This window comes from Eurytemora carolleeae, unplaced genomic scaffold (genome assembly GCF_000591075.1).
Source record: "Eurytemora carolleeae unplaced genomic scaffold, Eaff_2.0 scaffold640, whole genome shotgun sequence".
Taxonomy (NCBI): domain Eukaryota; kingdom Metazoa; phylum Arthropoda; class Copepoda; order Calanoida; family Temoridae; genus Eurytemora; species Eurytemora carolleeae.
This window is the reverse complement of record NW_019396617.1, coordinates 9300-34181: the sequence shown is the minus strand read 5'-3', so window position 1 is coordinate 34181 and position 24882 is coordinate 9300. Positions and strand designations below refer to the sequence as shown.

At 33.4% G+C, this 24882-nt stretch overlaps 1 protein-coding gene across 1 annotated transcript; it reads left to right on the top strand.

Moving 5' to 3' along the window:
* Positions 1-4726: 4726 nt before the first annotated feature.
* Positions 4727-23518, top strand: LOC111706374 (calcium-activated chloride channel regulator 3A-1). The gene is made up of 6 exons (XM_023479235.1): positions 4727-5240; positions 10773-10925; positions 14126-14975; positions 16244-16371; positions 17938-18174; positions 20769-23518. Exons 1-6 carry the CDS (start codon positions 5070-5072, stop codon positions 22800-22802), a joined length of 3573 nt encoding a protein of 1190 aa, XP_023335003.1. The 5' UTR covers positions 4727-5069; the 3' UTR covers positions 22803-23518.
* The last annotated feature ends 1364 nt before the right edge of the window (positions 23519-24882 follow it).

Sequence of the window (24882 nt, the reverse complement as noted above, 5' to 3'; positions counted from 1 at the left end):
CCCCCCCCATAAAAAGCCTTTCGGTCTTTCGGCCCTTCTTCCCTCTTCCTCATATATATCCAATCTATTTCCAATCTTAAAAAGTGTCTCATTCCTCAGAGCCAGAAACTTTATTAAAGTGTCTCATTCCTCAGAGTCTGAAACTTTAGACAATTAAAGCAAATGAAAAAAGGTTTCGACATTTTGGACGTTTATGATTAATAGATGTCGTAAACCGTTGGTTTAGAAAAGAGGTGTTAAATTAAATTTATCAAATTTAGATTCTTGGATACAATTTTTCGTTTAAATATGTCAAAATTTTGAAATGTTGATCATTTTATGTTACTGGTTTTGTCAAAAATTAAAAAACTTGATATATTATTAAAGAAAAACCAATATGATTCATTTTTGAATAAACGTCTTTGTACCTGTAATCTGAAAATAAATCTTAAATATATCAAAATAATCGATTTTTATATATTTTTTCCTCTTTTCAAGTTTTGTAAAGAGGAAAATTAGTTATCAAATAAGATTTGTCAAATTGTACTGTCTTTAGTTAGAGGCTGTATTATTTCCCTTGAGACCCCCCCCCCCCCTCCAACCGTTTTATTCTAAAAGTTTTATTTTGATTGGTGTTTTATCGAAACTGAAAACTGAAGTTTACCAGATCATCCCTCAGTCGAGAACAAAAATATACAGTGGGAGGATACAACTTTAATAAAGATAATGAATAGGGAAGATGCAACTATTATGTAGATAGTGAATAGGGAAGATGCAACTATTATGTAGATAATTAATAAGGAGGATGCAACTCTAAAATTTAGATAATGCATAGAAAAGATGAAAAATTTATGAAGATAAGGGCTAGAATATAGAAAGATTCAACTTTATAATTAACTGTGAATAGGAAGGATGCAACTTTAATAAAGATAATTAATAGGGAGAATGCAATTATAAAATTAATAATGAATAGTCCGGTGGGTTGCATCTTTAATCCAGATAATGAAAAGGGCGGAAAATGCAATGTTAAAACCGATAATGAATAGGAAGGATGCAACTACATAATAAATTATGAATAGAAAGGATGCAACTTTAATGTAGAAAATGAATAAGAATGATGCAACTATAAATTAGATAGATATTTAAGACAGAAATAGAATCAAGGATGCAACTATATATATGAAATGAATAATGATGTAAGATGTATAAACAGAAAATGAATAAAGAGGATGCAACTTTAGAGCAGGAAGTAAATCTACAGAAAAGATGAAACTCTTAAATAGATAGTAAGTGTGTCCACAGACTCAGACAGAGGATGCAATTGTGAAATATACTTAATCCAATTTGTTAATAATGTTAATAATGAAAGTACAGGAAAGATGCTACTATAACTAGATTCAAACATAGAGAGAACAGTTTCAAAAAACAAATAACGCTTGTAAAAATAATAAATTAAAAAACCATCCATAGAAAATTATTCTACACATTCTTTAATTATTTATTCTATTTTTAATCTATTAGTTCTTAATGGAAAATAAGTTTTTACCATCAAAAATTAATTAAAATTATCTTTTTACTTAAAATATGATATTCATGATGGTAAACAGGACTTTTTTTGCTGTTTGAAAATTGAATATTTAAGTAAAACATTTTTAATTTTATGTTTAATTCATTTGTCATAAGTTTTGATTTAACTTTATTTGTATGTCGAATTTGAAATGTTACTGGTATTAATCGTAAGAGTAAATGAACATTTGATGTAAATTTGTGGTTTCATGCTAATTAAAAACATTAAAGCTAAATTAGGCAATTAAATGTTTAATATTTTAAACTATTCAAAATATCAAATGTCAGTTTTTTTGCACAAACAATGCAAAGTTTTAGGTTTATTGGGTTCAAACACATTTTAATTGAAAATTGCAACAACCCGGCTCTGGCTCCAAATCGGCGATATTTAATTGCTTGCTAATGTATAATTTTAAGAAATATTCGTACAAAAACTGTGCTAATATTATATTGAAAATAAACAGTGCAAATTCTAAGAAGTAAGAAAGATTTTTAAAAGCTTTTCATCAGGCGTCTAAAAATATGCAAAATACTTTTAGGGGTAAAAAATAAAACTTATATTGTAGAAACTGTGTTTTGCAATATGTATCTCCTCTAAAATTACAAAGCTATGCAGCTTAGAAAGAGTATTCGGGCTTTCAATGGTTTAAGAGAAAAAAAAATTTTGTTAATTTTTTTGACAATAAATCAAGACTTTTATTTTCATCAAATCAATGATTACACAATCGATTAAAGTATTGTCTGATTTGCATCTTTGTTTTAAGACTGTAAAATTTGTTTAACTTGTTTGGCTGCCATGGATAACTCAAGAAAATCTAAAAAGTTTAACATAACAAAATTGTATTCTCTACAAGTTTGAATTTATAACGTTGAACATTTCAGCGTTTCAGGGGCGTCTGGAAAGCTTGAAAAAAGGCTTAAATGAATTAAGAATGGATAAACAAAAGGCTGCAAAATCTAGAAAAGAAAGATCATATAACATTGTATGAAAAATTTGTCCTAAAGTTCAAAACAATTTAGTTTATTATCAAGAGAAATGAATACAGTCCATATTTTGCGGGTTTTTAAATATCTACTTTTTGACTTATAAAAAATGATTTTTCTTCTAAAACTCCTATTTTTATTTGATATATAAAAAGGATTATTTAAAATTAGATTTTGTGATGAGTAATAAGTTCAATTTTTGATTGATAGGAGGTGTTTGGTTCAATAACATTCTCTTGAACTGAAAAAAAACTGAATATGATGTTCCCCTGATCTAAAATAAGTAATAACTTATAAATCAGATTGAATAATAGTAATAAATATTAATCTGATATTACATTCTATTCCATAAATAATGCATAGGAATATAAAGGAATAAAAATAGATATAGAAATTCCATTATAATACCTACACAAACCCTTCTCTAAATACAATATTCAACTGGATCAGAATAAAGATTATAGCCATTTATTTACTCGTCTTCAGTACTGTAGAATTCCACAAGTCGCCTGAGAGCGCTTGATCACACGGACATACAGCAATTGAGGTTAAATGTACTTTTGTGAATTGTTGATAGACTCTCATTTTCTCACATAGAACACCTAAAAAAATTGATTGCCACAAACTCTGATTTTATAATCCCTATATAAAGTTTTCACGTATGTTGTAGACCTTAGATATTTCAAACTATGTATTTTGTTAGTCAATGAATCTAAGTTTAAAATATCAAAGGTTTACACTATCAGGTTGTTAAGATATAGAGATTATTTGGGTTGGCAAAGACTCAATTCCTTTCATTGAAAAAAAGTGTCAAAGTCAAAACGGAAAATCATGAAGTTGCCTAAACCTTCCGATTTCTTCACACCTTTATTTTACCCCTTTAAGTTTTACTTTGGAATTTGTGAGCAATCTCTTTAAAATCTATATTTCTCTGTTTACAGTTTCATCTCCTTGATTCCAAAAGGAAAAACAATAAATAAACAAATAAAATATTTAAACATCAAGCCATAAAAGAAAAAGAAATTTAAACTATGATTTTTTTTAACATTTCTTCATTTTAAAATCATTCTGAAATTGTTTCACTTTTAAAAGTATATAATTATTAAAAAAAGAAAATACGCAAAAGTTTAAAATGCACTATTCCTGTTGCACAGTTGGTTAGTTATTTTAATTATTTAAAGCAATTCATCTCTGTCCAAAGTGCATTTTATCTCATAAAGATAATCTAAATTTCATGCAATACAAGAGTTTGTCCATTGCACTCGCACATTAAACGAGAGTAAATTTCACATTAGGTTAAATCTTACAGTTTTAAAATCAATGTGTTCTCACAAAAAAAACTTTTTCCTCAGTGAGTAATAAATGACAAATATTTCTTTAAAGAAAAAACGTTTAAAAAATGGTCTTTTCTTGACTCGAAATTTTTGCAAATTTTGTTTGAATTTTTTTTCTAGTCACAGAAGCCGTGACAGATTCCACACAAAATAATGTTTTTTTTTTCAACGTTCATTGGAGACGTCCCAGTAAAGAGAAAAAACTTAAGTAGAAATAAACAAAAAATTAATATTTTATTTATTCTATGTCCATGGCTTATGCAAAGAAATTGAGTCTTTGCAACCTTTGAAATTTTAAACTTTGATTATTAGGGATTAGAATATCAGAGTTTGTGGCAAAGACTTAATTTTCAAGGATTAAAAATTATAAAAGTTGGTTTAACAAACAATATATACATATCTAAACATTAAATAACAAATAATAACTAAGTTATGGTTTGTTTTAATGGTTGATTTGATATATCAAGCAATTTAATTCCAAACCCTGTTTAATATTCAACTCGTTATGAGCTAAAGCATGGACCTTAAAAGGACAAGGTAGGGTTGGATGTGGTGGGGGGGGGGCAGGACAGCATTGTAAACGTAGTATAGAAAACCCAAGCCACTATAAATATATACCGGTATTTAATACAACAATGTGGGTTAAAGTAAACTTTAAATAATTCGTTCTCAACAAAAAATCTTTCTAAATATATAGAACATCATATCTTTAAAGTATAACGTATAAACTTTTGTGATAATATGCTTAATTTATCAACGAAACATAGAAAAAATATTCTGGATCGCATACGCTGCCACGGGACCCGGGTTGAGAGAGCGCTCCCGTGAATTCTTCTGAGTTTAGTTTTCCTTCGACCGTTGGAAGTCGCGGAGCACAGGAGAGAGCTTATATAGTGTTAAACAGACAAATTATTAAGATAGTTGAATTATAACTTATCAGTCAGTATAAGGATCAGCTGAATTCAAAACAAATACAAGATCTTAAAAAGCCTTGTCTCTGACAAAAAAAGAAATTGTTGCTTTCGTACGGGCCAACGTTACAACCAATTACATATTTATGATTTCTAGAAAACTGAAATAAAAATGTGAATAATCAAAAAACATGAATTTCTAATTAGAAAAGTGAGAAAAAGATATTATGTTGAAGTCTTCTGCTATGTAAGCCGGTGTTAACCTCACCAAAAACCTCAAACAAAAAGGTTAAAAATGAGGAAATTAAGACTTATCTCTGTTTTTGCTGTGATATCAATGAGCTGGGGTGAACGAGGAACGAATATAAGATTAAACCCTACTACTGGGGGTTATGAAGATATTGCAGTAAGAATAGGTTCAGAGCTGACACCTAGCAGCTGCTCGCTAATATTAGATAATATCAAGGTAACAAATAAAAAATTATAAACGTAAAAAGTAAAGAAACTGATTTCATGCCTTAAACCAACTATGAACTATGGACTATGATATTACCAACTATGAACTATGAACTATGATATTACCAACTTGAACTATGGACTATGATATTACCAACTATGAACTATGAATTTAAGAAAACAAAGTTAAAAAAATCAAAGGTCTACACCATCAGGTTGCAAGGATAACGCTATTAAACCTTTGACTGATTAGGGTTGTCTACAGAAACACTTTTAATTGTTGTAAACTTTGTTTGAAACTGAAAGCTGTTTGATATTAATAGAGTTAATTATTTTGTTTCTAATGTAATGTCTCATGAACAACTGAAAGAAAAATCTCATAGAATGATAAAATATGAAAATAAGAATAATATTACAAATGAATTTTTCTCAAAAGATTATGCATTAGAAGATAATTATTGTGTAAGCTAATTATTCATTAAAATTATAAATTCAAAAAAATGATAACCAGAAAGAAAACAAAAATCTTTATTTGAAAACAGAGTAAAAAGACCCAAATAAAAAATTAAATTGCTTAAAAGTTCGAACCCCTTAAAAATGTGCGTGATAACTTGGACTGCGTAGACACTTGTTTCACAAAGGGTGGGGGAGATTGGAATGGGGGGGGGGGGGGGCGGAAATTGGAAATTTTAAGGACTCGGAAATTGCATTAGACTAAAAACGGTAACTTTTCGATTTGCATCGATTTCCTCCCCCCCCCCCCGTTCTTATCTCTTAAACCAACAAATTAAGCAATACCAAGCTTATTTGTATTCAGAGAAAATGTCGTTTTAGGCAAAGCTGGGTTCCCAAGCTTTTAGATGATATTCCAATTATATATATCGTTGTAAGAAATAGGGAACTTTTGAAGCGATATTGTTTTGTCGGATCAAGATGGTTTAGATATGAGTAAAACTGTTCTTAGAATTATCATCGTTAGTAATTTTAAGTTGAATTTGTGAGTCATCAAAATTTGAAAGTAAATGGGGATGAGGATCAGGATCAGGATCAGGATTAGGATCAGGATCAGGATCAGGATCAGGATCAGGATCAGGATCAGGATCAGGATCAGGATCAGGATCAGGATCAGGATCGGGATCAGGATCGGGATCAGGATAAGGATCGGGATCAGGATCAGGATCGGGATCGGGATCGGGATCAGGATGAATTATCGTGGCAATTTACTGTTCACAGAAAAAAAATTTGAAATATTCTTTAAATCAGCCACAAAGAAATTTAAGTATAATTAGTGAACTTGAAGACTAGAATTTACTTTCATTAAAATTGTTTGTTTTCATTTATAGAAATTAAATGATACAAAAATATGTAAAATTAAAATCAGATTTTGATTTTTTCAGAATACTCTCTTTCAATGTAAATAAAGTATTGATAGACATATTGGATATTGAGACTTTGTTGTCTTAAATTATTTGACCCTTTTGATAATATAACACTAGGTTGGATTTCAACTGTCCTAATGGGTAAATGAGCGTGAAATATTATATTCTTGTTGAAATTTGACATTTCTAACCTTCATGCTAATTGATCAACCCCTCTCTCTGTGAATGTGTGAACAAATTTAGATCGCCTACAATATAGACGCAATTTTCGTTCATTAAAAATCCCCCCCCCACCCTTCTAGACAGGGTTAATGGGGGAAATTTGGGTAAACTGTCCCATTCTATGTATTGTATAAGCTCACCTAACGCTTGAATAAACATTTTAAAAAACCTTAATCTGCCTTAAATTCTTTGTCATCGACTCTAAACTTGTTTATTTTTCAAAAACTTGAGAAGTAAAAGAAATTCTAGAAAGAAGGAAAAGATCAAATTTACGAGACCTTCGTAGCTCCTAGTTTTGATTTAAAAACACTTCAGAGAACAGAAAACTTATTATGTTCCATCAAGGGCAGCCGTAGTACATTTGAATTTCCGAGCCGGGTCAACTTTTCCGGTCCCAGTTTGACTCGGTCAGACTTTAGGTTGAATTTACTTTTACTTAAGGGGCAGAGGTGCGTGGTAAGTAATTCAAATCATTTGTGTTTTTCGCTGTTCTTTGAAAAAGCTCTTCAATAAAAGGAGTAGGAAAAATATTGAAAAATAAGATTTCAATATTACGTGAAATTTACTTTAGTTTGACGTGGGATTATGTTTATACTTTAGTTTGACGTGGGATTATGTTTATACTTTTCGTTGCCAAATAATTATTACCCCTCTCCCTTATATATGGATATTCCTTATTCACACTATTCTTACAAATTCTTTTCAGTTCGTTGCCAACTTTTATATTAATTCATTTCTTCATTGGTGAATAAATATACAGTTTGTATTGTACATTTCCCCACAAATTCAGAAATAAACAGATAAATTTGTTAGTGTTTCCCAATGTAATTTTCAATGCGCATTGGAGCGATGCAAATCGTGGTTAGCTTAGTTCGCTTAGTACTTTCTATGAAATAACATAATATTGGAAATCAATTTTTTTATCGTTTTCTTCATCTTTGTAAATTAAATATCAAATTGGAATATTTTTTAATATAGCTGATTGTCATGAAATATTATATTTTATCTTTTTTATTATTTAAAATATTACAACGCTAATTAGCTTGAACTGGATTGCGTTGATGAGAAAAATCGGTCAAATATCTAAAATTAGATTTCGGACCTTTAGATGGGAAGGATAGGAAAGGGACGAGAAGGAGCTAAGAGGCCGGGAGGGGGAGAGGGGAGGGGGCAGATGATAATCAAAGTTTGGGGGGGGGGGGTAGATGGGATCGAAGAGGGCGTGGTTAGTCAGCCAGGATTAGAAAGGAGGGACTTTCCCGTTCCCTCTTAAAGATTATATAAAGTTTGTCTGGTAGGGTGGAGTGGGGGGGGGGCGGGGGGACGCACATTGCCAGGTGTGGGGGAGGGACAAATAAAGACGGGGATAGAGTGAGAATGGGCGAAAAAGGGAGGGGTAGGGTTAATGCTGAGCTAGAAAGGGGGGAGGGGTTAACCGTTCATGTTAGGGATTTTCTGAGCACTATAAATCTAATTTGGTTTCTTACATTTACACTTAGGGGTAACTGCCGTCACATAAATAGTATTTCGCGGGATTTTTTCTGGAAAATTGTTATGGGAACTTAAAATACACATAAGTATAAGTACAGAATAAAGGGCGGGAACATGAGTTATTCTTTAGTATATTGTATTTAATGTAAAGCTTTGAAGCACCCCCTTCTTGAACATTTTAAAATGTTCAAAAAATCCTTGAATAAATTCCTGACAATTTTACCTCGTCGCTTCAAGAGGGAAATTATAGAGTATTTAATTTTCTACTTCACAGTATCTCCTTCAACCCCCTCCCCCCTTCTGGACTTCCCCCTTCTCCTTCAACCCCCAACCTTGTTATATGTACATGCGTTGTATCGAGCGGTCAGTTTGATCATGGGGGAGGGGGAGGGGGGGCAGGTAAGGGTTTTGGTTAAATTACCCCCCCTGTTCATGAACAAATTGTACACCAGGGCGTAAATCATCCATGATAATTGTTATTATTACAAAATATTATATACTGCACAGTTAATGGAATTCTTTGAGAGACAGATAGACAGCCAGCTAGACAGGGACAGACAGATAGGCATATTGACAAACAGTAAGACAGATTGATAGACAGATTGATAGTCGGATTGATAGACAGATTGATAGACGAATTTATAGACAGATTGATATACAGATTGATATACAGATTGATAGACAGATTGATAGACAGATTGGTAGACAGATTGATAGACAGATTGATAGTCGGATTGATAGACAGATTGATAGACGGATTTATAGACAGATTGATATACAGATTGATATACAGATTGATAGACAGATTGATACACAGATTGATACACAGATTGATAGATAGACAGATTGATAGACAGATTGATACGCAGATTGAATCACAGATTGATACACAGATTGATACACAGATTGGTAGACAGATTGATTGACAGATTGATACACAGATTGATACACAGATTGATAGACAGATTGATAGACAGATTGATACACAGATTGATACACAGATTGATACACAGATTGATACACAGATTGATATACAGATTGATAGACAGAGTGATAGATAGATTGATACACAGATTGATTCACAGATTGATACAAAAATTGAGAGACAGATAGACAGAAAGGAAAGCACAGTAAAATAAGGTTCGAAAGAAGATTTTTACGAAAATTTTTGCTAAACGTTAAAAAAACAGACTCAAAGAAAGGAATTTAAGGGAAATATTTGAGAATGGAGGAGGGGTTGGGTGCCTTTAAAGTGGTAAAGGGGTTGGGGGGGGGGGAGATGGAAGGGTTCGAATTGTATTTCGAATTAACATTAAATCTAGAATAAAATCTCGCACGCGTGCTTATCCCAACTGCGCCAGATTCACCGTATTTCCGTTTCCTCAGAATCAAAACATAAAATTAAATTTTATTTTAATATTTTCATTGTTTAAGCATTTATATACTTTGTCCTCATATCCCTTTTCTCTCTATTCAGACGAGGGAAGTTGGCTCGGCAGCAAACAACCCCAAATTTTCTACCACCGAGCCGCTAATTTTTGCAGAATAACCCCCGAGCCCCGTTAAGCTTCTTAGCTGCTTTGATCTGTTCTTCAATTTTCAACCTATTGATTGTTTAATCCTCTACTTTGTTCTGGTTCTGAAAATTCCGATAAATTGCTTAAATCTGAGCTACTTTTACTCAAATATATGCTACTTTTCTCAAACTTGTGACACATAGCTCAGTTCTTTGCTCAAATATTATTGCCAATTTGCTAACATCTGTGCTACTTTTCAAACATATTCTGTACTATTTTACTTAAATCTGTGCTACTTCGCTTAAATCAGTGCTACTTTGCTTAAATCTGAGCTACTTTGCTTCAATCTATAACTATACTTAATTATGAAAACTAATTTTCTTATATCTGTGGCTACTTTGTAAACATATTCTTTGCTACTTTGCTTAAGTCTCTGCTACTTTGCTACTATACTAAAAATAGCTTATTTTCCTATATCTGTGCTACTTTGTAAACATATTCTTTGCGACTTTCCTTAAAGATCTCTGCTACTTTGCTGAAACTGCTACTTTGGCGGTTGATCAGATAAAAATGAAGATCATCATTCTCTTTCTAATCGGTATCGTCCCTTCTCCTAGCAACTTAATAGAATATAAAGTTAATGAATGAATGAATAATGAATTTAAAATTAATGAATGAATATATTGTAGGGAAGTCTGACAGCAGCAAGTAGGTCACTTCACCTAGCAACTTAATAGAATATAAAGTTAATGAGTGAATGAAGAAATGAATAAAAATGAATGAATGAATATATTGTAGGGAAGTCTGACAGCAGCAAGTAGGTCACTTCACCTAGCAACTTAATAGAATATAAAGTTAATGAGTGAATGAAGAAATGAATAAAAATGAATGAATGAATAATGAATTTAAAATTAATGAATGAATATATTGTAGGGAAGTCTGACGGCAGCAAGTAGGTCACTTCACCTAGCAACAGAAGGCCAAGTCTACTTTGACAAAATCTCTATAGAAGTTCCAAGTTCTTGGAGTGAAATAGATTGTAGAATACCGCTCTCATCATCATGTCTTCCTCCGACAGGATCAAGGGTAGGTTCTTCTTATATTTTTTAGAACGGAAAATAATTGATTCCTCGCCTTAAAGGGACTGTAAGCGTAATTTTAAGAGACTCTTCATTAAAAAGATGGCATTCCCCGATTCACAACAGTTCCCTTCAAATCTATATTTGATTAAGGATGAATTAGATATGAGTGTTTATAACTAAAACAAGGTTAATTTTCCATTGCAGCAAAACATATATAATGAAGTATTAGAATTAGTTACTAGAACTACGACAATATCTTCCACATTATTAATAAATAAAGGTTTCAAGGGTACCGTTGTGAATCGGACATTGTCATCTTTCCATGGAGGTTAATTTTAAGCTCTAATATTCTAATCTTACAGCTGAACAACCACAAATTTTGGACTCAGATGCTCATATTGAATCTTGTTTTATTGGACAAAAATAAATTATTTTTTTTTTATTTTATTTGGAGGAAAACTGTTAAAGTTTGTATTATTACTTTGCCTCTGATTTTACTGATATTGCAGAATTTTGTAAACGCTGTCTTGTGTAAAACTTTTTAGAAAGCAGTTTCTTTTAAGAAACTGAATAATATTAAAATATTAAAATCAGCGGGAGAATACTGTGCCTTTGATGTCAAACACATAATAATAAGTCAATTACAAATACAAAAGAAGCATTATGAGTTAGGACGCAAATTGTGTATTGCATCTCTGGAAGAAAAAATACTAATTCTCAAGCAATTTCTGTTGTCAAGTAAACCCCCCCCCCCCCTTAAATTTGTCTGGGTTTTTATTTTAACGACATTTTAGATTCCTCATTCAACTTGACGCAATGTGTTTTCAATAATTATTCTTTATCGATATATCCTTGGATTTCAAACATGAAGGGCATTGAAGGAAAATAAAATCTTTAAGGGTCGCAAGGTTACATAAATGGGACGGGTTAAATTGGGTTAAACGCTCCAATTCCCCCCTTGCAGCCAAACGGAAAACAATAATATTTAACTGGATTTACAAAATAAAGATGGCTGATTTTAAACTGAAAAATACAAGTAATGAAAACATTAACTGAATTTGTGAATAACATTTATATTATATCTATATTATACAATATAGATATTACTAGATATTACAGCAAAGATATTATAATATAATAGATAGAACAGCAAAAAAATTTTAATATAATAGATATAACAGCACGGATATTATAATATGATAGATAGAACAGCAAAGATATTATAATATGATAGATAGAACAGCAAAGATATTATAATATAATAAATAGAACAGCAAAGATATTATAATATAATAGATATAACAGCAAAGATATTATATTATAATAGATATAACAGCACAGATATTATAATATAATAGATATAACAGCAAAGATATTATAATAAAATAGATATAACAGCAAAGATATTATATTATAATAGATATAAAAGCAAAGATATTTTAATATAATAGATAGAACAGCATTTTACTATAATAGAATAGATATAACAGCAAAGATATTGCAATATAATAGATAGAACAGCAAAGATAATTCAATATAATAGACAGAACAGCAAAGATATTGTAATACACGAGATAGAACAGCAAAGATATTATAATACACGAGATAGAACAGCAAAGATATTGTAATACACTAGATAGACAGCAAAGATATTATAATAAACTAGATACGACAGCAAAGATATTGTAATTCACTAAATAGGACAGCAAAGATATTTTAAATTGTAATGCACTAGCTTTTACAGAAAAGATATTAGAATACACAGATAGAACAGCAAAGAATACATAGATAAAACAGCAAAGATATTATAATACACGAGATAGAAAAGCAAAGATATTGTAATACACTAGATACGACAGCAAAGATATTATAATACACGAGATAGAAAAGCAAATATATTGTAATACACTGGATACGACAGCAAAGATATTATAATATAATAGATAGAACAGCAAAGATATTGTAATACACTAGATACGACAGCAAAGATATTGTAATACACTAGATAGGACAGCAAATGTATTAGAATACACAGGAATAAACACCAAAGAAAATTTATAATGCAATAGATAGGGCAGCATCGATATCTCAATACACTAGATAGGACAGCAAAGGTATTTAAATGCATTATATAGCAAAGATATTATTACAATACACTAGACAGCAAAGATACGTTTGTAGTACACTAGATAGGACTGCAAAAATATTAGAATGCAAAGATGTTGCTTTCACATTTTTACACATTAATATCTCAGATATGTGTCGACGATTTTTTGGTTTTGCAAAGGGGAAAGGGGAATGATGGAGGGGGGTAACTAAGGGGAAGGATAAGGGGAAGGGGGTACAGTACAGGGTCTAAAAAGGGAAAGGGAATGATGGAGGGGGTGGGGTGTAAAAGGGGAAGGATAAGGGGAAGGGGGTACAGTACAGGGTCTAAAAGGGGAAAGGGGAATGATGGAGGGGGGGTGGAAAAGAGGAAGGATAAGGGGAAGGGGGTACAGTACAGGGTCTAAAAGAAAGGGATATTGCATTTAATACAAGTTGGAAAAGTTAGATGAAGATAATGAAACTTTGCAATACGATTATATTCAAGGAGAAAACATTTTGTCTCTATTACATAACTTCAAACAAACAAATTAAAAGGGACTGTACAGATATATCAACAAAGATTTTCTTGAAGAATTTAAATAATTTAAATTCAAATTCTAACAAGATTTTTCTTAAACAAAAGTTTCATTCTCCGACAAAATCTTTAACATCTTACAAATTGAAGTTTTATCACGTTTTTCTAACACCTTGATTTATGCGCGTTCGTGCGCGTATTGATATAGCTAGAGTGCGCGTTGACAAAGTTAAATGGTCCTTTGATGCACAATAAGATAAGGATTCAGGATTCGGCTTCTAAATTGTTTTTTAGTCAAACTGGGGAGGGAGGGGTAAGGAATGGGGTCGAGGGGGCATGGAAGGGGAGGGGGTATTTTCGAGAGGGTTAAGAATGTTCCTAAACATTTGGCAGCGTCTACAAGTTTGACTACTGTTAGTTCCAATTTATGTTTTGTTTGAATTTTATCTTTTTAAAAAATCAGTTTTTAAGAACCTAGTTATCTAGCAACTTGAATTTTTAAGATTGTCCCAAAAAAACTAAAACTAACATTCTTCCGCTTTCAAATGAACAAAATAAAGAATTTTTTATTTCATTTTCAGACTGGAGATATACTGGTTGGAGAGGATCACCCTGTCAAAGGGGCGTTCCCCTGGACCCAACAATCCCAGGGGTGTGGCTACCCTGGGGAATACATGCACCTCCCCTTTTCCTTCCTAGCCCCCTCCAACTCCTCTATGATGGGGAAAATGATCGCTAATCAATGGATGCGCCTGCGCTACGGAGTTTTCGAGGATTACGATCCTCGCCGTGCCGGTCTGAGCGTAACCTCTGTCCACCACGCCCTATGCCGGGGCCGGACTGTCAAGGACATCATAACACATCACCCGGATTTCTCAACCGTCCGGGAGCCGGGGAACTTCACCCTGCCAAGGTTTTCAATCACCCGACGCTCTGCTCCGAAATATGTTATAGTCCTGGAGAACTCACAATCAATGAATATGCGAGATAACTGGGATTTTATCCGGACTGCGAGCAAAAAGTTTATTGTCCATGACCTCCCTGACACGGCAGAGGTCGGCCTCGTTCTATTCAACGAGGCTGCTCATATTGCTTATCCTCTATCCAAGCTAGGACCTAAAACAAATCCTCAAACAAGGAACGGCCTCGCGTTCTCGATCAAGAACAAGTACAACCTCTCTCCCAGCTCAGGTAGCTGTGTAAGATGTGGCATAGAACGTGCTATTGAGGCCCTGCAGGGTTCAACCACGCCCCAGGGAGCGGTCCTGATTATCATGAGCAGGGGCGGGGTAACCTCCCTGTCACTAAGCGAAGAACGAGAAATGTTGGAATTGTCGCAAAGGCATTCTCTTCAAATATTCTCAATATCTTTACCACAACCTCCAGTAGTAGATATAAGTATATCTTTAGAGAGACTAGCTTATAGAACAGGTATTATTATCATTATTATTATTATTATTATTATTATTATTATTATTATTATTATTATTATTATTATTATTATTCAGAAAGAAACAAAAAAACATTATAAAAATATTTCTGAAATTAAAAAACTTTTTTTGGTTGGGGTTGTCTACAGTTCAGCACACAAACAGTACTAAGTAGTGTAAACTGTTACTATATAACAATTTATCTATCCATCTAAAGGTATACGGGGTAAAAGGATTATATCCGAGTATTTTCTTTCTTTTTGAAATCCGATATAGAGACAATATACTTGCTCCATTGTATCAAAATAATGAAAATTGCACTCGAACGTTAAAACTCTTTGTTAAAAAATATCTATAATGTTGAAAGGATTGATCATAAACAAAATTCAATTATTGTTTTGTATTTATCATATATATTGCACTGTTTTATTAATCTTTATTTATTATTAATAATATTTTATTGTTATTATTATTGTTGCCATTAAAGCAATTGTAAATGTAATGTCAAGTGACCCTCTCTATGTCGATAGTATAGATTGTTCAATATACAACGGTATTCTTTAAACCTTTGCCGCGGAGCCAAAGATGATTGAGTTATCTCTGATTATTTCTCTACAAATTGATTATTATTAATCGTGGTTTCTCTATAAAAGTGACTCATCCATGGATTTCTTGCAACAGCAACAATGCAACCGGAAAAATTGAGAAATGTAACCATGTAAAGCTTTAAAAAAGACGATATTTTACACATTATTACTAAGATAAGGGTGCTAAGATGAGGGTACTAAGATGAGGGTACTAAGATGAGGGTACTAAGATGAGGGGTATTAAGATAAGGATACTAAGATGAGGGAACTAAGATGAGGGTACTAAGATGAGGGTACTAAGATGAGGGTACTAAGATGAGGGTACTAAGATAAGGGTACTAATATAAGGGTACTAAGATGAGGGTACTAAGATGAGGGTACTAAGATGAGGGTACTAAGATGAGGGTACTAAGATAAGGGTACTAAGATGAGGGTACTAAGATAAGGGTATTAAGATGAGGGTACTAAGATAAGGGTATTAAGATAAGGGTACTAAGATAAGGGTACGAAGATGAGGGTACTAAGATAGGGGTACTAAGATGAGGGTACTAAGATAAGGGTTTAAAAGGGACAGTTAAAAATTTGACATAGCCAGCTCTTTAAATGGAGGGTCACTTGAAATTACATCAACGACAGTTCCTTTAATCAATTTATTATTATTAATTTTATTATCTGTTTATAGGAGGTGAATCCTTTTATATAGTTGATGACGAGATCAACTCCGATGTCTCCTCTTTGTCTTCCTACGTGACCCTGACCGACACATTCAGGGAGATCTACAGTAGGACCTGGAGCCCTGCACCTGCACTGGTAGGTGTACCGGCCCGTGTAAAATGTTCCATGGCGGGCTGGGCAGCCCTTGCACAATGTACCGGCCAGTATTTAGTCCTTGTGCAATGTAACGGCCGGCGGCCCGTATTTAGTCCTTGTGTACAATGTACTAGCCCGTATTTAGTCCTTGTACAGTACAATGAACCGGCCAGTATTTAGCCCTTCTACATGTACAGACCTGTATGTAGTCCTTGTACAATGTACCAACCCATATTTAGACCTTGTACAATGTACCGGCCCGTATTTACCCCTTGTACAATGTACCGGCCCGTACTTAGTTCATTTACAATGTACCGGCCTGTATTTGACAGTTCTTTGTTTTTTTTCATCTTCACCATTCTTTTATTTATCCCCCATTGTCATTTGTTTTTGTTCCTTTTTCATCATAGAAAAGAATAGTTTTCTTTTTATTGTTTATTTTATTTATTAACCAATTTATAGAAATATTGTTCCTGGGGGGGGGGTTATTTGTGGTTATAGGAACATTTCATAATTTAATCAATCTATCTATCTATCCAATTATTAATCCATCTATCTATGTATCTAGTTTTCAATCTATCTTTCTTACTATCTAATTTTCAACCTATCTATCTTTCTATCTATTTTTCAATCTATCCAACTATCTAACTACAAATATAGCAATCTATTATTCTATCTAAGTATCTAACAATCAATTAACCTATCTAATAAATAATCTATAAATGTATCTATCAAAACACCAATCTAATTGTGAAGCCACTAATCTATTTCTAACCAGCTGTCTAACTATCTAACAATATATTAATCTATGGAATAAAACAATCTATCTTTATTCTTTATATCAATCTATCAAATAATCTATTCATCTAACTAAAAATCCATAGTTAAATTAAGTTATCTAACTGAAAAATTATCAATCTATTTAACTAAAGATATATCTCTAGCTATTCATATTTCAATCTATATAACTAAAAAACCTTAAATCAATCAATTAATCTTTAAATATTTGAAGAATAAGACTTTCTAGAAAAGTGTAAAAAAGTTTTATTTATTCTGAGTCTGGTTACATCAAGAATAATTTTTGAAATATCATGATCTGTCAAGATAGAAGTTTACAAGGATACAATCTAACTTCATTGTCGATATTTTGATCCTAATATATCTAACTTTCCATCTATCTATCTATCTATCTATCTATCTATCTATCTATCTATCTATCTATCTATCTATATATCTATATATTTGTAACTATGCCTTCTTTATAAAGGAATTCTAAATTTAGTTAAAATCATCTCCGCTTCTCCCCTCTTCTAATTTAATATTTTATACCTTTTACTATTTACAAACTCATTCTACCCTCCCCCCCCCTCTGTACCCTCTTTTCATAGAAATGTATACTCTTTTTCTGCTTTTTAATCTTATATTTTTCTGAAATCAGAATTCTTTTAAATAAAAAAATGTTATTGTTAAACTTTACTTATGCTCTTTACATTAATAAAAAAATATATATCTCTTTTTTATTTTTGTTAAAATCTTGAATCTATTTTGAAAAATATATTTGTTAAGATCTACGAGCATGAGTACGGACCACACACGGACGGAGTTTACGAGAACCGAGGACACTTCACCCTGGACAAGTTCTCCGGGGGGGAGACAGAGTTCAACGTGTTTGCGGTCAACCCCTTCGAAAACTACCTGAAGAGTATGACCCTGCAGGACAGGCGGGGGAACCTGTTCTCTGATATCATGGATAACCTCGCCACCTTCCACATCTTCTCTATTTACAACGTTCCATTTAAATCGGTAAGCTAGAAAAACGACAATATCTCCCACATTATTGATCAGATAAAGGTTTCAAGGGTGCTTGAAATTAGGCCTAATAATTCCTTTAAAGGGACTATCAACGGAATTTCTATTGACTCTTCTTTCAGAGAGTTTGTATGTGGTCACCACCTTTAACTGAGTAATAGTGAGGAATAATGAAATTGATTTTCTTCACTGCCTTCGGTGCAAATAATTCCCACGTCCGCCATAAAAATTCCGCAATTGAAAAGTATTAATTTTCAAATTAAAAAAAATGAAATTTCCATATTTTCTTCTGGTAAAATGTTAGAAAAGATACCTTTGGGAATCGGGCATGGATCTTTGAACAATAATAATTCAGTATTTCAAAGTTCGTCCTTTTAGAAATAAGAAGCAAAATGCTGTGTATTATTCTGAGAGGAATTTTAAAGATTTGAATGCGCGATAAAACTAAGTGTAACATTTGATTTTGTTTATTTTAAAAGTTTCCATTTACTACAACATTTAGCTAGAAAAAAAGATGTTTTAGATTTTGAAAATGGGAGGGGGGGGGGGTTCCCCTCCTCCCCCCTTCTCCCATTAGGAATCCTGGTACTTTGTGTTGTGCATTCTATTGTTATTAACATGAAGATAGTTAGAGACGTAATTGCTCGCATAAATATCTTTTCTTAGGAAACTATTGAAATTAAACTTAAGAAAAGAATTACAAAAAGAAAACGGAAACATTGAATACGATACAATACAATACAAACAAAAGTAAAAAACTGAATGATGGAAAAATAAGGGGGGGTTAGTGTTGGCAGAGAAACAAGAGCAGGAGGTAGGGATGGGGAAGGGGGTGGGATCTGGGGGGGGGGATTACTCCGAATAAAAATATGGGAGTAAAGTATATCTCATCTTTATATAATGTGCTTCTATATCCAACATCTTTTATGCGTTTTCTTCCACGTTCTTATATTTCATGTTTTCATATCTCTACTTCAAAGCTCTCTGGGGACTTTAAGGTCTAGGAGAGGGGGAGGGGGGAGATGATTTAAAGGGAGGAGAGGGAAGTGTAGGAACAAAAATTGAGTATGAACTGGTTAAGGGATACTGGATCCAAGGTTATAAAGTGCCTTATGGGGTTCGACTCAGGGGCGGTATACACTATACAGGATTATGTCCAAGGGGGGCACTTCGGTTGTAGCCAGAAAACTTAGGCCCTAGAAACCATGATTTCACTGATCCAGAGGGGCTCAGCCCCCCCCCCCCTCATTGAAATTGATGAAAATTCCTTCTTGTAAAATCATCACTCTGCGGAATTTTTTACGGATGATTTTATGCTTATTTTATATCTATTTGTGTTTCGTTATAGTAAACACACAATATTGCATATATGGTATGCGCCGCGAGTATGGTCAAACATTTGCTTTCTTAGATGTTCATGGATTATTTGATTTGTTAGAAAGAGTGTAGATTTTTTGTTGTTTCTCTGCTATTGTTTTAAATTAAATTTTGTTGAATTTATTCCATATTTGTTTACTGTTTTCATGTTTGTTAATTTTATTATTTGTTTGTTTATGTTAAGGGTTGTTTGTTTGTTACTAATTGTTTGTTTATATTACTGTCTGTTTGTTTTGCTATTTGTTTGTTTATGTTACTATCTTCTTGTTTATGTTACTGTGTGTTTGTTTATGTTGCTGTTTTTTCGTTACTATATATTTGTTAATGTTACTGATTGCTTGTTTACATTACTCTTTGTTTGTTTATTTTACCCTTTGTTTTTAAATGTTACTATCTGTTTGTTGTTGCAGTTTTTTTTACCGTTTGCTTGTTTTTGCTATTTGTTTGTTTATGTTACCGTTTGCTTGTTTTTGCTGTATGTTTGTTAATGTTACCGATTATTAGTTTACATACTCATTAGTTTATTTTAACCTTTGTTTTTAAATGTTACTATCTGTTTGTTGTTGCAGTTTGTTTGTTTTTGATGTTTGTTTGTTTATGTTACCGTTTGCTTTTTTTTGCTGTATGTTTTTTAATGTTACTGATTGTTAGTTTACATACTCTTTATTTATTTAATTTAACCTTTGTTTGTTTGTTTGTTTTGTTATCGTTTGTTTGTTTTTGCTGTTTGTTTGTTTATGTTGCTGTCTGTTTGTAGTTGCAGTTTGTTTGTTTATGTTACTGTCTGTTTGTAGTTGCTGTTTGTTTGTTTTTGCTGTTTGTTTTAGCTGTTTTTTTGTTTATATTACTGTCTGTTTTTAGTTGCAGTTTATTATTATTGGTTATTAGTTTAAGTGTCAATAAAAGAGACAATACAATATACTTCGACTTATAACTTCTGCAAAATAACACTTCCACTTTAAATCTTAGATAAGTGTCTAAAATTAAGTTTTAACATTTTTGAATCAATTCAAGCTTTAAGGTTGAACATTAAAAAAAGTTTGCTTTATCACAATGGCAAAACTTTACTCTACCTGAATGAAGAAACCTCGTAATTGGTTAAAAATCATACAGGCCTATATCTTCTACCAGAGAGTGAATTTTTTAATATTTAACCATTTTGAAAGTAAATTAAATCCAAAATTATGATAATAATGCTCTTAATATTTTAGGAGCAGAATATCGGAATGAACTGGAGCTACAGCCTAGAACGTCTTCCATCTGAAACCATGATGAATTCTCATATTGTAACAGTTCTGTCCTATCCCAGAGACCCCAAGGAGACAATAAACGTCAGGTTTTGGACTAACCTGGATGAACATGCGGTCAGCCTGTCGGCTAGTACGCCGGTCATAATGTATGCTGAGGTCACTGTCAACTATGCCCCGGTCGTTGATGCTAGTGTTATTGTCGAACTCCAGGCAATAAACCAGTCTGGATATCTAACCCCCCTGATATATATCCCACTTCTTGATAATGGAAATGGTGATCCAGATTTGTTTCCTCAGGACGGAATTTACTCCAGGTACCTGACACAAGTGCCCAGTGAGGGACGGTACACTATCACGCTCCGGGTTAATGATAACTATGGAAAAGCGTTTGCTCCGCTGAAGAGTTATGGAGACAATTCCCGTTCTTGTTGCCAGGATCAGTATCAGAAGGTTTCAAACCAGAAACTTGGAGCTTTTTCCCGAATCCATTGGGGGGATTCATTTAGAATCCACAATATGGAGAAGGGATCAATGCCTCCCTCCAGAATCCTAAACCTGGCTGTAACAATGCTCCCCAAGACTGATGAACTTGAGTTTACATGGATCAGTCCTGGAGATGATTTTGATTACGGGAAACCAACTTCCTACCAACTCTACCTCGCCACAGATTCTAGTAAGTTCTACGAAAATATTAAGAAAACCAGTCTAGTTGAGAGTTTCAGTGCTTTTAAGCCTGCTGGAATACAGGAAACCCGGAAGATCCCTCTGTCGGAGTATGATAAGAATCTGTACTACGCTATCCTCGCGGTAGATAAAGATGGAAACCTAGGTGAGATATCTAATGTTGTTAAAGCCTTCCTACCGAGCCCTGTTCTGCAGAACGACGTGAAGACAAGTCCCCACTCCACGGGGGATGTGAGCAATACAGAACTGCACTCAGAAAAGCCCAGCAAGATACTTTTATACCTCATAGTGGGCATTGTAGGATTTATTGTCCTTTGCATGTTTGTTGTCATGATAATTCTTGTCTCCTTCCGCAGGAAGAAAGTCCCGGAAGATTTGGAGACCAATAAGTCGACAACAACGGACAATGGGTTCAGTGTTATCCAAGACGAACTGGAGAATATATCCCGGGATCCAGAGGCGAAACATTTCCTACTGAGCAGTTCAAATCAGGATTCGAACACGACCAATGTCCCAACACACAGTAGTTTGATCAGAGATGAGAGCGGGAGCGTGAGTGATAACCCATACGGATATACTCCTCGTCAGGTGGCTCCGGGATACGGATGGTCAGCTACAACCAATCCATATGTATATAAAGATCACAATGAGACCTATGCTTCCATTGGTAGTTTCCACAATACCTCACAGGACTCATATATCCGTGGTTTCCAACCCACCTATGCTCAGCCTATACCTAAGAATCTCCGATCTCAGCATATTTACTCCAATGCTGCGGTAATTGCACGTAACTCTCCTCATGGTAGTCACAGCAGCATCGAATGCTCCCGAGGAACAGTAACTTTCCAGGCCCATGCTGAACCCAATCTAAGTCGGGTATCTCCGGACTCAAACCATTCCAGTGAGCAGACGGCAACCCCCACCAAATCCATCCTGAAGAAACCAAAGAATCTGGAGAATCTTGGAGATACCACCTCGGATAGAGATTCTCAATCCTCCCAGTGCTCTAGTGTTCCAAAGGAGGATTCCATCCGGTCTCCGAGTACTGCCTCTAGTCAACCCTCTCAGCACTCAACCCTGCCTCCGCTGGAGGATCCAAACCTCTCCATAGAGAAAACCTACCTAGAAACTAGCTTTGAGTTCGGAGGCGTTGGAGGAAGTCAGGAGGAGGCGGAGAACGCTGTGAATTCTTGTAAAATGCCACCGCCAACCCTTCCCAAGCCGAGGGGAGCTAATCAAGACGTTATTGTGAGTTCAGATAATCTCTCAAACAGTCTGGATAAGAAGATTAGAAGCTGTACCCAAGTCTAGCCCCTCAAACTTTCAAATTTAATCCCTCCCTTCCCCCCTAAGATTAACCCTCTCCCCCAGGCTACTAGAGTTCACACTAACAAAACATTTAATCTCATTATTCCACGTGGATAAATATCAAATACAAACTCTTGACAGAGATCAACCCTAAAAATGTGTGAAAAATGCTTCCTTTATACATATAAATATGCAACATCATAACTAATGATTAAGCATTTTTTCTAAATATCAATAAGTGAGAAATATAAAACAATGTTTTAAAACGTTCTATCAAATTTAACAGATATTGAAAATTTTGTCAACATAATACTTTGCTGAGGCAAACCATGATCAATGCAACATATTTGAGAACAATCTCTTAAAATCCGGGCTCTGATGATGATCTCCAAACTTGATCTCAGTTTGATCTCCACGTTTTTATTCTAAAAAAGTAGTTTTTTTTAAACTCTAGTCCAAAACATTTGTACATTCATTGTACGTTTAAAACTTACATTTCGTAAATGGACAATACAGTTTTCAGTTTTATTTTTTATTTCTTCGTAAATGTTTAGTACAAATTGTGAGTAATACAAAGAAAAACTATGTTCAATGAAAACTAAACACATAGATTGTACATTACCCTGTTTTACATACACTGTACACTATAATGAGCTGTTTACGAAAACAAGTGTCAGAAAAAAACCATGCGATAAAATAAAATGAAGTTAGTTTTATAAGCATATTTATTATTTATAAAACATAAAATTTACATCTTTGCCATTGTTAGTTTTTATTACACTTGATAAACCATGCACAGTCTAAGAGAAGGAATAAAAGGGACTGTACGCGTAATTTCAAGTGACCCTCCATGCAAAGGTGGCAATGTCCGATTTACAACGGTACCCTTGACAAATTAGATCAACTATTAATAAATTCTCCTTGTTTTTGTTTTTTAAAACTGTTAATTTGGATTTGTGGTTTCTCTGCAAAAGAAATTATCAGGATTAAAACGTTACGAGTCCAAAAAACTGGCATTATCTTCCACATTTTTGATCAGATTAAGGTGTTAAGGGTACTGTTCTTAATCGGACATTGCCATTGCCAAGGTTTACTTGAAATTATGCATACAGCCCCTTTAATAAACAATGCAAAGTCTCAGAGAAGAAGTTATCTGCATAATTCTATTATTAAAGGTTCCATATCGCACTGATAGGATTAGTATTTTGATTGATCAAATATTAATATTTTCTCACTGCTTAATATAGTTTTTTTTCAAAAGCAAACGGCTCTTCATCCAGCTACACGGGCAGCTGTAGTACATTTGAATTTCCGAGCCGGGTCAATCTTTCCGTTCCCAGTTTGTACTGTACCTAGCTCTATGGACAGGACTAGCCGGTGCAACAAGGTTGACGCGGTCAGACTTTATGCTTCATATAGGTTAAATTTTTACTAGATGGGCAGATTTGCGTGGCTAATGAGGATAACTCAGTACTAGTACTAGCCAATTTTTCAATTTTATCACATTCACATTAATATGAAAATCGTCAAACCAGAATCATATACTTTAAAATTGTGGATATCGATATCCATGCTTGATCTACTCTGTTAGTTAATCTTAGGCTTATTTAATCTTTGGTTTGTATCCTAGAAAGTTTCTTAAATTCATCAAATCAGATTGGTGTATGCAGAATCTCGAACAGCCAATCAGTAGCTGAGATATTTGAAATGTTGCGCCATTTAATGAGAGAACGCAAAAGTGTCCACGGTGGATATTCAGATCCGCTATCCGATTCTACTAAATTATTATTTCTAAAAAACTAGGTTTCGCTTGATTTTAGCCTTTATAGGTGCGTAATCTCCTTACAAAACTTAAAACAGAATAATGATTCTTGTTTTGAATGAATTTTCAAAACTTATATTATTTTACACATTTTTAATCTGATATTATATTTTCGTATTTTACTTCGAAAATATGCGTTTAAGTATAGTTTTTTTTTGCAAACGTATATACATCTTTCATCTTCCATCAGGTGAAATAAACCAAAGAAAAATGCGGAAAACTCTAAATTACCGATCTCTCTTTCTCTGATATAATTTTCTT

Coding starts and splice junctions, on each gene's coding strand:
- LOC111706374 (XM_023479235.1), top strand. CDS start 5,070: ATGAGGAAATTAAGACTTATCTCTGTTTTTGCTGTGATATCAATGAGC. Junction 16,372..17,937: donor GGAGCCCTGCACCTGCACTG/GTAGGTGTACCG, acceptor ATATTTGTTAAG/ATCTACGAGCATGAGTACGG. Junction 18,175..20,768: donor ACAACGTTCCATTTAAATCG/GTAAGCTAGAAA, acceptor TTAATATTTTAG/GAGCAGAATATCGGAATGAA.